The sequence below is a fragment of the Schistocerca serialis genome, chromosome 6 (assembly GCF_023864345.2).
Source record: "Schistocerca serialis cubense isolate TAMUIC-IGC-003099 chromosome 6, iqSchSeri2.2, whole genome shotgun sequence".
NCBI classification, from domain to species: Eukaryota; Metazoa; Arthropoda; class Insecta; order Orthoptera; family Acrididae; genus Schistocerca; species Schistocerca serialis.
Genome location: NC_064643.1, coordinates 131,074,387 through 131,094,344, shown reverse-complemented (window position 1 = coordinate 131,094,344; position 19,958 = coordinate 131,074,387). Strand labels below are relative to the sequence as shown.

The following is a 19,958-nucleotide window of genomic DNA, read 5'->3' as shown; positions in this document are numbered from 1 at the left end:
TGTGATACCACACCATCACTTCCTCCTACTCATTTAACTAACATACAGTAGTACCTTGGGCCAACCCTCGACCATAAACTAGAGTGGAAACCTCACTTACCAACCATCCAATAGAAAACTCTCGGGATGAACATGAAGACTGCGTCCTTCAATCATCCGCCATACCTACAAACTCAATCTTAGCCACCTCTGCTAGTCCATTACATCCTGTACATCCTGCAATATTAGCTCCAACAACCCGGTTGTTTCCTCTAAAAGTTCTGATCCTGGTATTCTTCCACACCTACACCAACACGTCCTACCAAAAATACACCTACACACGTCCCGTATATTAACAGATTCCCTCTCCCAGACAATGCAATCTAGTAAATATTCTATCCTTACTGATATTTTAAAACTATTTATATTAACAGAAATGATTGTGACTGAAGTGTCAAGGCATGTTGTACCACTGCTAGCCCACCGTCGTCCCATTGGGGGGCGGGGGGGGGGGGGGGGGGGGGAGGGGGGGGGGGAATGAAAGAACAATAAAGGAAAAAGTAGCTTAAAGTCTTGCCATGTCGTATTTTCGTATTTTACGATCTCCATGTGAGGCGTGTCTGTCTATTATTTCTTTTTTTTTTTGTCGTCTATATCTACTGACTGGTTTGATGCGGCCCGCCACGAATCCCTTTCCTGTGCTAACCTCTTCATCTCAGAGTAGCACTTGCAACCTACGTCCTCAATTATTTACTTGACATATTCCAATCTCTGTCTTCCTCTACAGATTTTGCCCTCTACAGCTCCCTCTAGTACCATGGAAGTCATTCCCTCATGTCTTAGCAGATGTCCTATCATCCTGTCCCTTCTCCTTATCAGTGTTTTCCACATATTCCTTTCCTCTCCGATTCTGCGTAGAACCTCCTCATTCCTTACCTTATCAGTCCACCTAATTTTCAACATTCGTCTATAGCACCACATCTCAAATGCTTCGATTGTCTTCTCTTCCGGTTTTCCCACAGTCCATGTCATTGGTTATTTTACTGCCTAGGTAGCAGAATTCCTTAACTTCATTGACTTCGTGACCATCAATCCTGATGTTAAGTTTCTCGCTGTTCTCATTTCTACTACTTCTCAGTACCTTCGTCTTTCTCCGATTTACTTTCAAACCATAATGTGTACTCATTAGACTGTTCATTCCGTTCAGCAGATCATTTAATTCTTCTTCACTTTCTCTCAGGATAGCAATGTCATCAGCGAATCGTATCATTGATATCCTTTCACCTTGTATTTTAATTCCACTCCTGAACCTTTCTTTTATTTCCATCATTGCTCCCTCGATGTACAGATTGAAGAGTAGGGGCGAAAGGCTACAGCCTTGTCTTACACCCTTCTTAATACGAGCACTTCGTTCCTGATCGTCCACTCTTATTATTCCCTCTTGGTTGTTGTACATATTGTATATGACCCGTCTCTCCCTATAGCTATCATATTAACGTACGGTAACTACGAAAAATCGACGAAAATTGATAATAATACCAGTGTTGAGAACGTCCCAGGCACAAATACCAGGGTGAGTGATTGGACAGGTGATCTGTCTTTAAATGTCTGCTAATGGGAGCGAGAAATCTGCCTGGATGTGGAAAGAATGGGCGGATGAAGGGAGGCGGTAATAACACTACTGAAGTTAGGTCGAAGCACCATAGCTAACCTATCGGTCTAAGGCGCTGCCGTCGTGGACTGTGCGGCTGGTCTCGGCGGAGGTTCGAGTCCTCCCTCAGGCATGGATGTGTGTGTTTGTCCTCAGGATAATTTAGGTTAAGTAGTGTGTATGCTTAGGGACTGATGGCCTTAGCAGTTGAGTCCCATAAGATTTCACACACATTTGAACATTTGAACCATAGCTAATTTGAGCCAGAATATAGACATCTGTACTACGTAAGTAGAGAATGCATCGGATTCTTGTGTTTTCAGTTTGTGGAGGACATCGTGGTGACGCCGATCATGAACGGGATCTCGTCGGTGGACACGTTCCTGATGATCAGTGGCTTCCTGCGCTGCCGGAACATGCTCAAGGAGCTGGACGAGGGACGGTTCAGCTACTGGCGCTCCCTGCTGCAGAGGCTCATCAGGTGGGTCCCGCAGCTGCTGGAGTCTCCGATAGTGACTCATTATCACCAGCCATGCGAGATCCACTCCTAGTCGAACGTTGCCCCTAGACTGTTCCATGCTTCAGTCCTCAGCTCTGTCCATCCATGATGTTCCTATGTGTTTCCTCTTGTTATCTACAACTACATCATCTTCTCAGGCTCTTGGATTCCAGCTTGGTGCTTCTACCGTCCAGTCGTGTGGCTACATTTCTGCCCACTTCCATTTCACATCAAATGCAGTTACAGCTATGTCTTTTGTTCCAGTCTGATCACCTTTTCATTTGATTGTTTTACTTTCTGCCCCAGCGTCCCTCCATTGTCCACTGAACAAACATTAGTCTTGGGTTTCCCATTTTAAAATTCATTATAACGTGACCGCACTATTGATGTTAATGTCCGCCAAGATCTCAAATTTTAATGTTCATTTGCATAATGGTACTATCCTTTATGTGCTGTAATCTGACTGCCGAAGGTTCAAATGGTTCAAATGGCTCTGAGCACTATGGGACTTAACTTCTGAGGTCATCGGTCCTCTAGAACTTGGAACTACTTAAACTTAACTAACCCAAGGACAGGACACACATCCATGCCCGAGACAGGATTCCAACCTGCGACCGAGCGGTCGCGCGGTTCCAGACTGTAGCGCCTAGAACCGCTCGGCCACCCCGGCCGGCCGACTGCCGAAGGAAAGGTTAGAGAAAAACTCGGCGACATGCACTATTTATTCTAGAGCTCTGAATTCCACAGGTTTACGTTGAAGGTGTATAAGATCTCTGTTCTCCATTTGAAGAGGTGTTCCCCAGAACATGCGAGTAGTGTGCTGTGTTTAATCTTCAATATGGTGGTGAACCCTGGGTGAGTGTTCCTCTTCTTTCTCGTTGACAATATGTGGGGAAATGATTAAACGAAAGAAGTTTTAAGTTGCAGGTTATTATTTTAACTTTATTTGTCAGCACCAACTGGTAATATACAAAGCTAGTACTGGTTGTACAACGCTAATTAATCATGTTCGGTACTTCGTGGAGCAAAAATTGTTTCATTATTTTTACTGCAATACTCGAGTCTTTCTTGCAACCTCGGTATTCTATCCTAAATGTTTTTTTTTTATCAATACTTTTGCACGCACTCATACGTCATTCGTCGTCGCTTTCTCCACTGCTATCATCCTACTCTTCTGCCGTACATTCGGCCGGGTGCGTCCACCTCCGTGGAATGCGTGCTTACGTGAACAGCCTGCAGCGGCTGACAGCTTGAAAACACGCGCCTTTCACGTGATCGTCAGAGGAGCGTAATACTCTTCTGAACAGTTTATTTTCTTCTCGGTGCTTTTGTAATAGAAAAGGTACGTTAAAGGAGCACCGAGTCAAGAGCCAAATTGAAATATTCATTTACAGACAAAGAATTTTAACTATCTGTGGTGTGCGTACTGTAAGACCTTTGGTACACACACCATCAGGTTACTTGACTTGTCGCTCTAACGAAGTAGGCAAGTGTCAGCAATATGTCTCGTGGTCTTCTCATGTCGTGTTTATCTTCTGCCGTTAGGTCAGACGATAGAAATGCCACTTGCACGCTTAGAGTAGCACATTGACGGTGACCAACTTTAAACAGAACTTGATTAATTTTCACACACATTTATTAAAATAATAAAAAGCATAGACATTACGTAACTTGATTCTGGATGATGTTTACAATTGACAATCTGAAGTTCCTTTGGTCTTGGTACGTTAATCTTATTCTCACATATCTCTGATACTTGACAAAGTGTCTATACATTTATCTTCATGGCTATGTACAGGAATATGGTAATGTTATTAGGCACAGACTGAAACTTGACTATAGACTGGTACAGACAAATGCAGACTGGTACAGACTGGTGCCGACAATTGTGGACTAATGCAGACTGACTAATCAGAGGTCTGCACACTCTTTATAATACTTCGCGTGTTCAGATATCACTGCGCGAGTGTGATCCGCGAGGAGAAAAGGTTCTACGTTAGCAGCGATCTCATTGGCTGGGTTACATATTAATATGCGGATCAGCGGAAGAAGAATTTGGTCCGTCTCTAAGGCAGCGCCATCTTGTAGAGCGGAGATGGACGAGTGCTGCGCCTGCACTGTTGAGCTTAGCGGGGCGCGCTCTAGTGGGAAAGTTGTGTACGCGCTGACTACGCGGAACTATGTACACAACACTATCTGAACATTAATATGACGTCTGAGTTCTGTGAAGGTATGTTCACCGTACACCATGTCTTACTGCCAAAAGTCAAACATGATGCTACACACTTGGGTGCAAGTTTTCGTTTTCAGACACATCGTACGTACAGTTTTGAAACCTCTATGCAGCGTGATGGCGCGTGGAAGATCTATTGCGCGCGTCGTTTGGTGATGATCGTGTGCTCAGCCGCCACTTTCGTCATGCTTGGCCTCCCAGGTCCCCAGACCTCAGTCCGTGCGATTATTGGCTTTGGGGTTACCTGAAGTTACAAGTGTATCGTGATCGACCGACATCTTTAGGGATGCTGAAAGATAACATCCGACGCCAATGCCTCACAATAACTCCGGACATGCTTTACAGTGCTGTTCACAACATTATTCCTCGACTACAGCTATTGTTGAGGCATGATGGTGGACATATTGAGCATTTCCTCTAAAGAACATCATCTTTGCTTTGTCTTACTTTGTTATGCTAATTATTGCTATTCTGATCAGATGATCGGACATTTTTTGAACTTTTGTATTTTTTTGGTTTTAATAAAACCCGATGTCATTCCAAGCATGTGTGGCAATTTGTACCTCTCTATCTACATTATTCCGCGATTTATTCAGTTTTCAAATTTATACAGATTTTTTGATCACTTGGTATGTTTATTGCACCCGTTTTATACCTGCATGAAATCCATTTCCAGGTCTAAAATCTGGGTTTTCTTTCATTTGTATTAACTCTTCCCTCAGTTTTAAGGCCATGGCGTGCTCTATACCTTGAATATTTGCCCAAATCTTCTCATCTAATCCCAAATTGATAACTGTGCCTCCACATCCTGTGTGAACGGCAGTTTACAACGGGACTGCATTATGCCACTAGTAGTGGCACCGCTTTAGTTGCGCTTGTGAACTCGAATGTGGCGGTTTACTGCGAATACTGCGCGACCCAGTGCGGGGCCTTGTGGTAAAGGACCCCCTGGCGTACCCAATGAGCTCAAGGATAATTTGAAGGTAGTACCGTGCATTACGAAATCGTGACGTTAGATATCTTTGCCAACCACATTGGTAACATATATCTGTCTCTGTCTATCCAGATGTCAGTATACAGCTGATTTGCAAGTAGATATGTAAATTTTACTTTGCCGACACCATAGATATAATGTATCACATTGTATCTTAAATTTGTATTTTTGGCATGCGTGATCGCTTAATCGAGTAACCTACATCCATCTGAATCTGCTTACTGTATTCATCTCTTGGTCTCCATCTACCATTATTACACCCCACGCTTCCCTCCTGAACTAAATTGGTGATCCCTTGTTGCCTCAGAATGTGTCGTACCAACCGATCCCAGCTTTTAATCAGATTGTACCACAAATTTGTCTTCTCTCCAATTCTACTCACTACCTCCTCATTACTTATGTGATCAACCCATACAATCTTCAGCTTTCTTCTATAGCAGCATATTTCAAAAGGTTCTATTCTCTTCTTGTCTAAACTATTTATCTTCCATGTTTCACTTCCATACATACCTACACTCTATACAAGTACTTTCAAAACGGACTTCCTGACACTTAAATGTATCCTCGATGTTAATAAATTTCTCTTCTTCAGAAACGCTTTCCTTGCCATTGCCAGTCTACGTTTTATATCCTCTCTACTTCGACCATTATCACTTGTTTTTCTGCACTATTATGTAAGTATCTCATTTCCTAATCTAATTCCATTAGCATCCCCTGATCTAATTCCACTAAATTCCAATATCCTTGTTTTGTTTTTGTTGATGTTCATCTTATACTTTCCTTTCAAGGTACAATCCATTCCGTTCAACTGCTCTTCCAAGTCCTCTGCCGTCTATGACAGAATTACGATGTCATCAGAAAACCTTAAAGTTTTCATTTATTTTGCCCAAACTTTAATTCGTGCTCCAAATTTTTCTTTGGTTTCCTTTACTGCATGCTCAATGTACAGATTGAATAACATCGGGGGTAGGCTACAATGCTGCCTCATACCCTTCTAAGCCACAGCTTCCCTTTCGTGCCCCTCGACTCTTATAACGGACATCTGGTTTCTGAAGAAATTGTAAACAACCTTTCGCTCCTTTTATTTTACCCCTTCCACCTTTAGAATTTGAAAGATGGTATTCCATTAAACATTGTCAAAAGCTTTCTCTAAGTCTACAAATGCTATATTCGTAGGTTTGTCTTTCCTTAGTCTATCTTCTATGAGAAGTCGTAGGATGGTATTGCCTCGCGTTTTCCTACATTTCTCCTTAATCCAAACTGATCTTCCCCGAGGGCAACTTCTACCAGTTTTTCCATTCTTCTGTAAAGAACTCATACTCCCCCCACCTTTCTGCTTTCCCTTCTTTGCTTGGAACTGATTTTCCATCTGAGCTCTTGAAATTTATACAGGTGGTTCTCTTTTCTCCAAAGATCTCTTTAATTTTCCTGTAGAGGCGTCTATCGTACCCCTAGTGAATTATTGAACTGACAGTTCGGTAATTTTCGCACCTGTCAGCGCCTGCTTTCCTTCGAATTTGGATTGTTACATTCTTCTTGAAGTGTGAGGGTATTTCGCCTGTCTCATACGTCTCGCTCACCAGATGGAAGTGTTTAGTCAGGCCCTGGATCTCCCAAGGCTATCAACAATTCTAACGGAATGTCGTCTGCTCCCAGGAAGTCTTCTTTCTACTTAGGTCTTTCAGAGTTCTGTCAAATTCTTCACGCAGTATCATATCTCCCATCTTATCTTGATCTACGTCCTCTTCCATTTCAATAATATTGCCCTCAACTACATCGCCCTTGTATAGACCCCCTACATACTCCCCCCACCTTTCTGCTTTCCCTTCTTTGCTTGGAACTGATTTTCCATCTGAGCTCTTGAAATTTATACAGGTGGTTCTCTTTTCTCCAAAGATCTCTTTAATTTTCCTGTAGAGGCATCTATCGTACCCCTAGTGATATTTGCTTCTACCTTCTTACATTTGTCCTCCAATCATTCCTGCTTAGCCATCTTGGACTACCTGTCGATCTGTTTTAGACGTTTGTATTCCTTTTCGAATGCTTCATTTATTGCATTTTTATGTTTTCTCCTTTCATCGATGAAATTCAGTATATCTTCCTTTACCCAAGGATTTCTAGCCCTCGCTTTTTACCTACTTGACCCTCTGCCGCCTTTACTATTTCATCTCTCAACCCTACCCATTCTTTTTCTACTGGATTCCTGACCCCTGTTCTTGTCAACCGTTCCTTAAGCTTCCTCTGAAACCCTCTAGTTGTAAAGTGCTATTGATAAATAAATACTTTCTGCACACTGACCTCTTCATTATCTAAAAAACTGCAAAGTGAAAATTCCTGGAAGACATAACTTTTTTGTAACTTAGTTGTAACATTTATCAGATGTCACATTACAAGCTAGAAAACCTTTATTCGAAATAAAATACATAATGTGCTTACCAAGAATTTAACACTCGGAAATTTCTAATCGTTTGCTGTAACTGTTTTTGTGAAAAAGGATGAACAAAATTTAAAAGTAAACAATATTCAATTCAACATTCATTTTTCTTTTTTCTTTTTACAACATATTTGAAAAGAATATGATTTTTGTTAGCTTCTGTCGCATAGAACAGTTTTTTCCCTGGACTTTGCTAGTTACAATTTTCGCGTTGGCTCTTGATCTAAGTCCAATATCTCATTCAGTTTTGCGGCCCACACAAAATAATGATCTTAAATATCTGTAAGCTTTAGGCGAACATTAATGTAGCGTTAGATATGACGTCAGAGCATACTGTTTCATGGTATAAGATTACCTTCTGTCTTGTTTGTTACACACATTTCTTCAACCGGTTAACAATAACATTAAATTTCAAATGATTCTCCACATCGGTATTATGATATTCTTTTTTGTTATGTTCATAGGTCAATTCGGTCGTCGTTGAGACAGTTTTGATTCTTCGGGTGACAGCCATTTGAAATCTTATTTTCTTACGCAAATTTATTTTTGTTGCTGAAAGTAGCGTTGTCTGTGTTCCCTAATTTTCGTCAAGTGCTTCAAGAAACTTTATCAAATGGATATCCGCCTGATATACATTCTGCAAGAAAGTGATCATTTCAATTTTGCCAACACTGTAGTTCATAATTATAACAGCTTCTTAAGTATGTTGACAATAAATACTTCAATGACAAATGCTGTTAACAATTGTTTTGTTGATACAATTACAACTTAAATGCTTGTAACATTTTAACTTACTTGACTAGTAACAGGCTGTTTTGGACCAATTGTCTCCTTGCAACCAGCTTTTTCTGCAGATACCTAGGAATGCCGAGAACGATAGGACGGGATCATCATTTAACAATCTTATTAAAGCTCCTGGTCTTGCTTGGTAGCAGTTTTCCGCTAAGTGTCGGCTGCATATTGTGCTGTACGCAGTAGGGGATTATTTATCTCTCTGAATTGCTTGTACCCATAATTTTAAAATTTCCGGCACAAACAAAAGGCAGATGTAGAATTGAATAAGGGAAGTAGCGTCTATAGTAGTGCAATTTATACATTAAATACAACGTGGTAGATATACTACACTGACAAAAAAAAAGTCGCAACACCAAGATAGAGTTGTGCGACATAACCGAAACTCGGTAGGCGCAGCAGCTGTGGAGTAATCCTTTATTAGTACAATCAGGAGCACCTGAAGAGATAAAACAAAGATTAGAGAAAAAAATTGAAGAAGAGATCCAGTAAAATCAATGTGCAATACCATTGACGTTTAGATACTAAATATACGAAGCAGACAATAACCCTCAATAGAATAGATTACACAATATGCACAACACTCATAATCAAATCATTTACAGCGAAATGTAGAGATTATTGGATGCCTCCATCACTCTCACTCATGTTGTATCAAAGCGTGCTTAAGAGAAACGGTAGCCGAAATAAAAGAAATTAAATGAAAGATATGACCATAGTAAATGGCTCATGTTCTAAAAGGAAGCAGGGAGAACAACTTAATGAAAATATATCAACCAGATCAAGGACAGGATAAAACTCGTAAAAGTCTGTTATATCATGCTCACCTGGAGCAGGATAATCATATTACACTGAACTGCAGGAACTCATAAGGAAAATAATACAGGCAGATTATAAAACGTTGGCAAGGAAAACAAAATGCATTGACGAAAAAGAGTCACAACACCAAGAAGCAGTTGTGCAATACAAACGAAAGTTGGTAGGCGTGTTTCTACAACAGAAAGAAGATGTCTATTAAAATTTCGCGTAAGCGTGGCGCTAGTAGCGCCACCATGAGGAAGCAAATCAGGTTTGATTCAAATACACGCTGTAACGGTCGCGAGCGTTAGTTACCTTTGAGAATGGAAGTGATGACTTGATGTTAGCCAACAATGCCTTTAAGGCGATAACGACGCCAGCATTAGCACCTCACTGAGTTTCAAGGAGACTGAGCAAGAATGGGACCCACCAGGTTAGCTGAGAGCGCTAATGCGCTACTTCCTGGACTCGGGTAGGCGCGCCAGACCCGGGTCGAATCCGCCTGGCGGATTAACGACGAGGGCTGGTGAACCGACCAGCCTGGATATGGTTTTTGGCGGTTTTCCACATCCCCCTAGGTGAATACCGGGCTGGTCCCCAGGTACCGCCTCAATTACACGACTCGCAGACATTTGAAACACGTTCGCACTATTTCACGATTTACACTAGACGCAGACAGCTGGGGTACACGGTTTCCGTCTCGGAGGGTATGGAGTGGCGACAGGAAGGGCATCCAGCCACTCCCTTAAACTAACCATGCCAAATCCGATTGTAGCCATGCCGACCCTGCGATCGCTGCCGGATAAAGGCACAAGTAAAAGAAGAAGAAGACTTGGCAGGAATGTGGCCATTGTACGCGACTGCTGGCAGCGATGGTCGTGGGAATGTACGGCCTCCAAACGGCCAGATTGCACTACCGAGAGGGGAGACCACCGCATTTGGCGTTTGACACTGTGGCATCGTACCATATCTGCAGCAACAATCTGGGCAGCAGTTGGCTCTACAGCGACATAACAAATTCATATGAATAGGTTACTTCAAGCTCCGAGCCAGACGATAGCATGCATTCAACTGACCTCAAACCACCGCCATTTGCGACTTCAATGGATTCAAGTGAGATCTCATTGGGGGACAGGATGGAGCTCTTGTATTTTTTGGTGAAAGAGGGCTCTACCTCGGGCCTGCAATCATCCAGCGTGTGTGCTACACGCACTGCAACTCCACCTCGACTGACTGTCTGGGGTGCGATTTCGTATAACAGCGGGAGCACTTTCGTGGTTATCGCACCCTCCATGACTGCAAATTTGTGAGTGTCAGGTGATTCGACTTGTTGTGCTGCCATTCCTGAACAGCATTCCAGAGGGTGTTTTCCAACAGGATAACGCTCGACCACGTACCGCTGTTGTAACTCGGAACATGCTCTACAGAGTGTCGACATGTTGCCTTGGCCTGCCCAGTTACCAGATCTGGCACCAGTCGAGGACATACGAGACATCATCGAACGACAACGCCAGTCTCATCCACAAACAGCTTTATCCGTCCCTATGATGACAGCCCAAGTGCAACAGGCGTGGAACTCCATGCCTCAAACTGACAACCGGAAACTATGTAGCACAATGTATGAACGTCTGCATGCTTGCATTCAGCATTCTGGCGGATAAACCTGCTACTAATGTAGCAGCAGTCCACATTTGCAAAGGCTTCTTTCGCGCTTGTATTAACCTGTGATCTTGCAATGTTAATCACTGATCCGTACCCAAAGGCTGGAAAGTTGCACAGGTCACACCAATATTCAAAAAAGGCAGTAAGAGTAATCCACTAAATTACAGGCCCGTATTGTTAACGTCGATATGCAGCAGGATTTTGGAACATATATTGTGTTCGAATATTATGAAATACTTCGAAGAAAACGGTCTATTGACACACACTCAATAAGGATTTAGAAAACATCGTTCTTGTGATACCCAACTAGGTCTTTACTCACACGAAGTGTTGAGTGCTACTGACAAGGGATATCAAATTGATTCCGTATCTGTAAATTTCCAAGGGACTTGTCGTGAAATCGCGTGCATATGGTATATCGTCTTAGTTATGTGACTGGATTCGTGATTTCCTGTAGTAACTGAAGGAAAGTCATCGACTTTCCTTATCTATATAAACGATTTAGGAAACAATCTGAACTGGGTGTTTGCAGATGATGCTGTCGTTTATCGACTAGTAACGTCATCAGAAGATCAAATCAAATTGCAAAACGATTTAGAAAAGATATCTATATGCTGCAAAAATTGGCAATTGACCCTAAATAACGAACAGTGTCAGGTCATCCACATGAGTGCTAAAAGGAATCCGTTGAACTTCGGCTACACGATAAATCAATCAAATCTAAAGGCCATAAATTCAACTACGAATTACAGATACAAACAACGTAAATTGGTAGGGACACAAAGAAAATGTCGTGTGGAATTTTTAGCAAAGACTGCATTTTATTGGCAGGACAGTTAGAAAATGTAACAGATATACTTTGAGACTGCCTACACTACGCTTGTCCATCCTCTTTTTAGAATACTGCTGCGCGGAGTGGGATCCTTATCATAAAGGGTTGACGGAGTAAATCGAAAAAGTTCAAAGAAGGCAGCACGTTTTGTATTATTACGAAATAGGGGAGAGAGTGTCACTGAAATGATACAGGATTTGGGGGTGGAGATAATTAAAACAAAGGCGTTTTTGGTTTCGGCGGAATCTTTACACCAAATTTCAATCACCAACTTTCTCCTCCGAATGCGAAACTATTTTGTTGACGCCGGCCTTCATAGGGAGAAACGATTACCAAAATAAAATAAGGGAAATCAGAGTTCGCACGGAAAGACACAGGTGTTCGTTTTTTCCTGCACGCTGTACGAGATTGGAATAAAAGAGAATTATTGTGATGGTGGTTCGATGAACCCTCTGCCAGGCACTTAGATGTCCTTTGCAGAGTATCCACGTAGATGTAGACTGAAATATGTTACCTAGACAAACGTATTCCCGAAACTTCATCACTCTACATTAATTAGTTTTTGGTGTTGTGATTTTTTCCCCGTCAGTGTAGTTCTGAAATCTAAATAAAAATGTAATTTGCGTAGGAAAATGAACTTCACTTCGTTTCCTCTGGAGTTGTCTACAACCGTAAGTTTGACAATACTTCACTATTATACAGGGTGAGTCACTAACTATTGCCACCAAGAATAATTCTGGAAGTATGATAGGAGCTGAAAAGTTCGTGGGCCAAGTGTGGCATGGGACAATGGGGGCCATAATATGACGTTGGTATTTTGTTACTAGGTGGAATCGCTTCGGAGATATGAATGTCAACTTTGTTTTTTTTTGTTTTTTTTTTTTTTAATGGGATGCTATAATGTGGTACTTATTTTCTGATAGCGGCTATCGATACGAATCCAATGATGTGTAACAGTAAGGTCTCTGAAGGTCAACGACGGTCACAAAGGCGGCATGAACGTCCATTTACAGAAGGTGTCCGAAGTGGCAACCTGTGGTATCAAAAAAAATGGTTCAAATGGCTCTGAGCACTATGCGACTCAACTGCTGAGGTCATCAGTCGCCTAGAACTTAGAACTAATTAAACCTAACTAACCTAAGGACAGCACACAACACCCAGCCATCACGAGGCAGAGAAAATCCCTGACCCCGCCGGGAATCGAACCCGGGAACCCGGGCGTGGGAAGCGAGAACGCTACCGCACGACCACGAGATGCGGGCCTGTGGTATCAATGCGGTGCTGCAATCTTCTTATCACGGATTGAGAGGTATTCCTTATCACATCGGCAGTTATCGATACACATGCTCTGACAATTCTCTCTCGTATAGCATGCAAATAGTAAATATTCACCGAATACGGCGCATCCATCTAACGTGCCATTGACATGTAAAAACCGTTCGACGGTTTCGCAATACAACACTAATAGGAACCGTAAGACTAGTATTGTCGAATCAAGCGAACGTGAATGATGTATTCCTTTGAAGAACAAGTCGATATGCTTCTCATTTACGGAGAATGCCAACGAAATTCAGTGAGAGCTAGAGACTTACACGCTGAAAGATATCCTCAACGTACTCACTCTACATGTCGTACATTTAAATATGTGAATGATAAATTGAGAGCAACTGGATCTTTAGCGCATCGGAAACAATTCGGCAAAGGAAAGTTACTAACGGGGAAACGGAAATTGGAACTCTTGTCACTGTGGTTCGAGATCCTTGTGTTAGTTCGCGTCAAATCTCAAGGGAATATGGCATGAGCCAGTGTAGTGTTGTCAGTGTTCTGCATCGCCATAAATATGATCCTTGCCATATCAGTCTCCTCGAAGAATTAACTATTACGGAATTCTGCGGGTGGGCTGAACTTCAGATTCAGAGGGATGACTCATTTATTAATTTGATTTCATTTACTGACGAGGCTACATTCACGAACCATGGAAATGTTAATTTGCATAACATGCATTATTGGGCAATTTAAAATTCATGTTCGCTGCGGCAAGTTGCACACCAGAAACCGAATAGGCAAACATCTTCCCCGCGTTGGGGTGCAGCCTGTCTTTTATAGCGGTCGCAGGATCCAGGACGTGCTGGGCTCCACTAAGGACAAGGTGGATGCATTACACACTGCAGGTGTTTACAAGGTGGAATGCGAATGTGGAGAGGCATGCATCGGCGAGACTGGTAGGCCAACGGCAACGCTCATTCGGGAACACGAGCGTTATATTCGTCTAGGGCAACACAACAAATCCGCAGTGGCAGAACACCACCATGACTGCGGAAAAGAAATAAAATTCAGCGAAGCCCGTGTGTTGGCCAAGCAGCCAATTATGACGAATCGCAAACTCAGAGGCAATCGAAATACACTCCTGGAAATTGAAATAAGAACACCGTGAATTCATTGTCCCAGGAAGGGGAAACTTTATTGACACATTCCTGGGGTCAGATACATCACATGATCACACTGACAGAACCACAGGCACATAGACACAGGCAACAGAGCATGCACAATGTCGGCACTAGTACAGTGTATATCCACCTTTCGCAGCAATGCAGGCTGCTATTCTCCCATGGAGACGATCGTAGAGATGCTGGATGTAGTCCTGTGGAACGGCTTGCCATGCCATTTCCACCTGGCGCCTCAGCTGGACCAGCGTTCGTGCTGGACGTGCAGACCGCGTGAGACGACGCTTCATCCAGTCCCAAACATGCTCAATGGGGGACAGATCCGGAGATCTTGCTGGCCAGGGTAGTTGACTTACACCTTCTAGAGCACGTTGGGTGGCACGGGATACATGCGGACGTGCATTGTCCTGTTGGAACAGCAAGTTCCCTTGCCGGTCTAGGAATGGTAGAACGATGGGTTCGATGACGGTTTGGATGTACCGTGCACTATTCAGTGTCCCCTCGACGATCACCAGTGGTGTACGGCCAGTGTAGGAGATCGCTCCCCACACCATGATGCCGGGTGTTGGCCCTGTGTGCCTCGGTCGTATGCAGTCCTGATTGTGGCGCTCACCTGCACGGCGCCAAACACGCATACGACCATCATTGGCACCAAGGCAGAAGCGACTCTCATCGCTGAAGACGACACGTCTCCATTCGTCCCTCCATTCACGCCTGTCGCGACACCACTGGAGGCGGGCTGCACGATGTTGGGGCATGAGCGGAAGACGGCCTAACGGTGTGCGGGACCGTAGCCCAGCTTCATGGAGACGGTTGCGAATGGTCCTCGCCGATACCCCAGGAGCAACAGTGTCCCTAATTTGCAGGGAAGTGGCGGTGCGGTCCCCTACGGCACTGCGTAGGATACTACGGTCTTGGCGTGCATCCGTGCGTCGCTGTGGTCCGGTCCCAGGTCGACGGGCACGTGCACCTTCCGCTGACCACTGGCGACAACATCGATGTACTGTGGAGACCTCACGCCCCACGTGTTGAGCAATTCGGCGGTACGTCCACCCGGCCTCCCGCATGCCCACTATACGCCCTCGCTCAAAGTCCGTCAACTGCACATACGGCTCACGTCCACGCTGTCGCGGCATGCTACCAGTGTTAAAGACTGCGATAGAGCTCCGTATGCCACGGCAAACTGGCTGACACTGACGGCGGCGGTGCACAAGTGCTGCGCAGCTAGCGCCATTCGACGGCCAACACCGCGGTTCCTGGTGTGTCAGCTGTGCCGTGCGTGTGATCATTGCTTTTACAGCCCTCTCGCAGTGTCCGGAGCAAGTATGGTGGGTCTGACACACCGGTGTCAATGTGTTCTTTTTTCCATTTCCAGGAGTGTACTTAAGCACATGAACAGGGAGGATGGACTCAGGCTTGCCCCATCTTGGCTGCCAGCAATCAGAGCCCAACAGACCGCACTGTCAACACGAGGCACGAGCACCACCGGCGAATAACTGCCGCCGCGCGGCCGACGTCCAGCAGTTGGTAAACAGCAGCCAACTTCTCATTCGACGGTGACCACTAATCACGGTGCATAACACAAGAGCCAATAGACAGCAGAGGTCACGTTCTCCGTCCACCGCAATAACCTATTAAAATGAAGTTCCCTCTCCTTCTTCCTTAAGTGACCAATGAAACTAACTACGTTTTTAAAATTATGACGTAATGGCGTGCGCAGTGAACAGTAGTAACAAAATATAAAGGACACTCCATAGCTAGAACGCACAATTAGACCCAGAAGTAGGCTGCTGCAACCGTGGCCGAAACGTTGGTTTTTCTCCAGCAGCAGTAGTTTTTTGCATTATGAGGCGGTACCATACCCAGAAAACTTTTATTTCGACTGACTCCGGCCGAGCAAGTACGCAATTATAATACCCAAATCGTTGAATTGCACGCGGAGGTGATGTGTCGTGGCCGGCTCGTTCGCCAGACTTGACGCCTATGGATTTTTTCTTGTGGGGATTTGTAAAAGACATTGTTTATAAAGACGTTCCAACTACACCTGAAGATATGCAAAAGAGAATTGTCAGAGCATGTGCTTCGATAAATGCCGAAGTGATAAGGAATACCACTCAATCCATGATAAAAAGATTGCAGCACTGCATTGATACCAATGGTCATCACTTCGAACACCTTCTGTAAATGTACGTTCATGCCATCTTTTTGACCTTCGTTGACCTTCAATGACCTTACTGTTACACATCATTAGATTCATCTCGAAGTCGCTGTCAGAAAAGAAGCACCAAAGTATATCATCCCATTAAAAAAAAAACAAAGCTGATCTTCATATCTCTGACGCGAACCCACCTATTATTATGGCCTCCGTTGTTCCATGCAACATTTGTCTCACAAACTTTGCAGCTACTATCATACTTTCGGAGTTATTCTAGGTGACAATAGTTAGTGACTCGCCCTGTATATTTATAAAGGTAATCAGTCGTTCCAACGCGAGGCACCAAACAACAACACAACCTATATGTACGGTGCCGCCAACCTAACAGCAATTGACCGCCACGATTTTCACAGATCCACAGCACTAGAGTCGTGTACCCTGTTCTTGTCTGAGATCACTTCGTGTTGGTACCGCGCAGGCTGGTGCCGGCGTACGTGGCGGTGGTGGCGGTGTACGCGACGCTGCTGGAGCGTGCGGGGGCGGGCCCCCTGTGGCGGCAGACCATCGGGCCGCAGGCGGACTGGTGCCGCCGCCACTGGTACCTCAACCTGCTCTTCCTCAACAACTACGTCGCCACCGAGGAGATCGTGAGTTGGCTCCCTGCATATCACATGTACAGATACTGAAGTACGGGCTGTTTCGATTTGTTAACTGGGCTACCAATCCTGGACCACATTTGTCTGAGAGCCTTATTTTTACAGTGGTGGAAATCAGTATAAAAACATGGATATTCGGAAGAAAATTTACATTGTCGGTTGGAACAGTCGTGCACAGAGTATATCCAACACTATGAAATACTGTATACCGACAAATGCAGTCAAATGGAAGATGCAAAGAAACCGTGAAAACCCAGCTCGCACTATTCGCCCACGAGATTCAGAGGGCCATAGACTAGATTAGATTAGATTAGTTTTTCGTTCCATAGATCCATGCTGAAGAGATCCTCGTGGATGTGGAACATGTCAATTCTTTTTCTTTTTAAGCTGAATAACAATACTAATAGTATGACTATATACAATACATCATTTTTTAAAAATGAAATAACAAGACTAATAGTATGAGTACATACAATACATCATTTGTTTCTATTAAAAAATTCGTCAATGGAGTAGAAGGAGTTGGCCACTAGTAAGTCTTTCAGGCTCCTTTTAAACTGATCTTTATTTGTAACTAAATTTTTTATGTTTGCTGGCAAATTATTGAAGATAAGTGTTCCTGAGTAGTGGACCCCTTTATGGACTAAAGTAAGCGTTTTTAAGTCCTTGTGCAGATCATTTTTGTTCCTGGTATTGTATGCATGAACTGAGCTGTTTGTTGGAAAAAGAGATATATTATTTAGGACAAATTTCATTAACGAGTAAATATACTGAGAGGCAGTATTTAGTATACCCAGTTCTTTGAAGAGGTTTCTACAGGACGTCCGTGAATTTACTCCACAAATAATACGTATTACACGCTTTTGGACTCTGAAAACTTTTGTTTGACTTGAAGAGTTACCCCAAAATATTATACCATATGACATTATGGAATGAAAGTAAGCAAAGTATGCAAGCTTTTTCATGTTTATGTCGCCTATGTCTGCTAACACTCGAACTGCAAATACAGATTTGCTAAGGCGTTTCTGCAGTTCCGTGGTGTGCTCCTCCCAACGGGTTCCCAAGTAGATTCCGTGTTTTTTAACTTCCGCAAGGCGTTCGATACAGTTCCCCACAGTCGTTTAATGAACAAAGTAAGAGTATATGGACTATTAGACCAACTGTGTGACTGGTTTGAAGAGTTCCTAGATAACAGAACGCAGCATGTCATTCTCAATGGAGAGAAGTCTTCCGAAGTAAGAGTGATTTCTGGTGTGCCGCAGGGGAGTGTCGTAGGATCGTTGCTATTCACAATATACGTAAATGACCTTGTGGATAACATCGGAAGTTCACTGAGGCATTTTGCGGATGATGCTGTAGTATATCGAGAGGTTGTAACAATGGAAAATTGTCCTGAAATGCAGGAGGATCTGCAACGAATTGACGCATGGTGCAGGGAATGGTAATTGAATCTCAATGTAGACAAGTGTAATGTGCTGCGAATACATAGAAACAAAGATCCTTTATCATTTAGCTACAATATAGCAGGTCAGCAACTGGAAGCAGTTAATTCCATAAATTATCTGGGAGTTGGCATTAAGAGTGATTTAAAATGGAATGAACATATAAAATTAATTGTCGGTTAAGCAGATGCCAGACTGAGATTCATTGGAAGAATCCTAAGGAAATGCAGTCCGAAAACGAAGGAAGTAGGTTACAGTACGCTTGTTCGCCCACTGCTTGAATACTGCTCACCGGTGTGGGATCCGCACCAAATAGGGTTGATAGAAGAGATAGAGAAGATCCAACGGAGAACAGCGCGCTTCGTTACAGTATCATTTAGTAATCGCGAAAGCGTTACGGAGATGATAGATAAACTTCAGTGGAAGACTCTGCAAGAGAGACGCTCAGTAGCTCCGTACGGGCTTTTGTTGAAGTTTCGAGAACATACCTTCACCGAGGAGTCAAGCAGTATATTGCTCCCTCCTACGTTTATCTCGCGAAGAGACCATGAGGATAAAATCAGAGAGATTAGAGCTCACACAGAGGCATACCGACAATCTTTCTTTCCACGAACATTACCAGACCGGAATAGAAGGGACAAGCGATAGATGTATTCAAGGTGCCCTCCGCCACACACCGCCAGGTGGCTTGCCGAGTATGAATGTAGATGTAGATGTAGAAACTGGGTACACCTGCTCAATATCGTGTAGGGCTGCAACACGACGTGGCATGGACTCGACTAGTGTCTGAGGTAGTGCTGGAGGGAACTGCCACCATGAATCCTGCAGGGCTGTCCATAAATCCATAAGAGTACGAGCGGGTGGAGATCTCTTGTGAACAGCACGTTGCAAGGCATATCAGATATGCTCAATAATGTTCATTTCTGGGGAGTTTTGTGGCTAGCAAAACTATTTAAACTCACAGGTGTGTTCCTGGAGCAACTCTGGTGCAATTCTGGACGTGTGAGGTTGTCCTGCTGGAGTTCCCCAAGCCCGTTACAATGCACAATGGACATGAATGGATGCAGGTTATCAGACAGGATACCAGGGTGCTTACGTACCTGTCACCTGTCAGAGTCGTATCTAGACTTATCAGGGGTCCTGTATCACCCCAACTGCACGTGCCTCACAACATTACAGAGTCCCCTCCAGCTTTAACAGTCCTCTGCTGACATGCGGGATCCACGGATTCATCAGGTTGTCTCCATACGCGTACACGTCCATCCGCTCGATACAATTTGAAACGAGGCTCGTTCGACGAGACAGCATGTTTCCAAACAACAGTCCAATTTGGGTGTTGACGGGCCCAGGCGAAGCGTAAAGCTTTGTGTTATGCAATCATCACGGG

The 19,958-nt window shown here is 43.8% G+C and overlaps 1 protein-coding gene across 1 annotated transcript in view; it reads left to right on the top strand.

Annotated features, from left to right (window-relative positions):
* The window catches only part of LOC126484689 (O-acyltransferase like protein-like), a 199,715-nt gene that overhangs the window by 103,168 nt on the left and 76,589 nt on the right, over positions 1-19,958 (top strand). The window contains exons 6-7 of the mRNA XM_050108284.1: positions 1,954-2,111; positions 16,952-17,120. Of these exons, the coding sequence (XP_049964241.1) occupies positions 1,954-2,111; positions 16,952-17,120 (327 nt within the window). The remainder of the gene's footprint in view (positions 1-1,953; positions 2,112-16,951; positions 17,121-19,958) is intronic.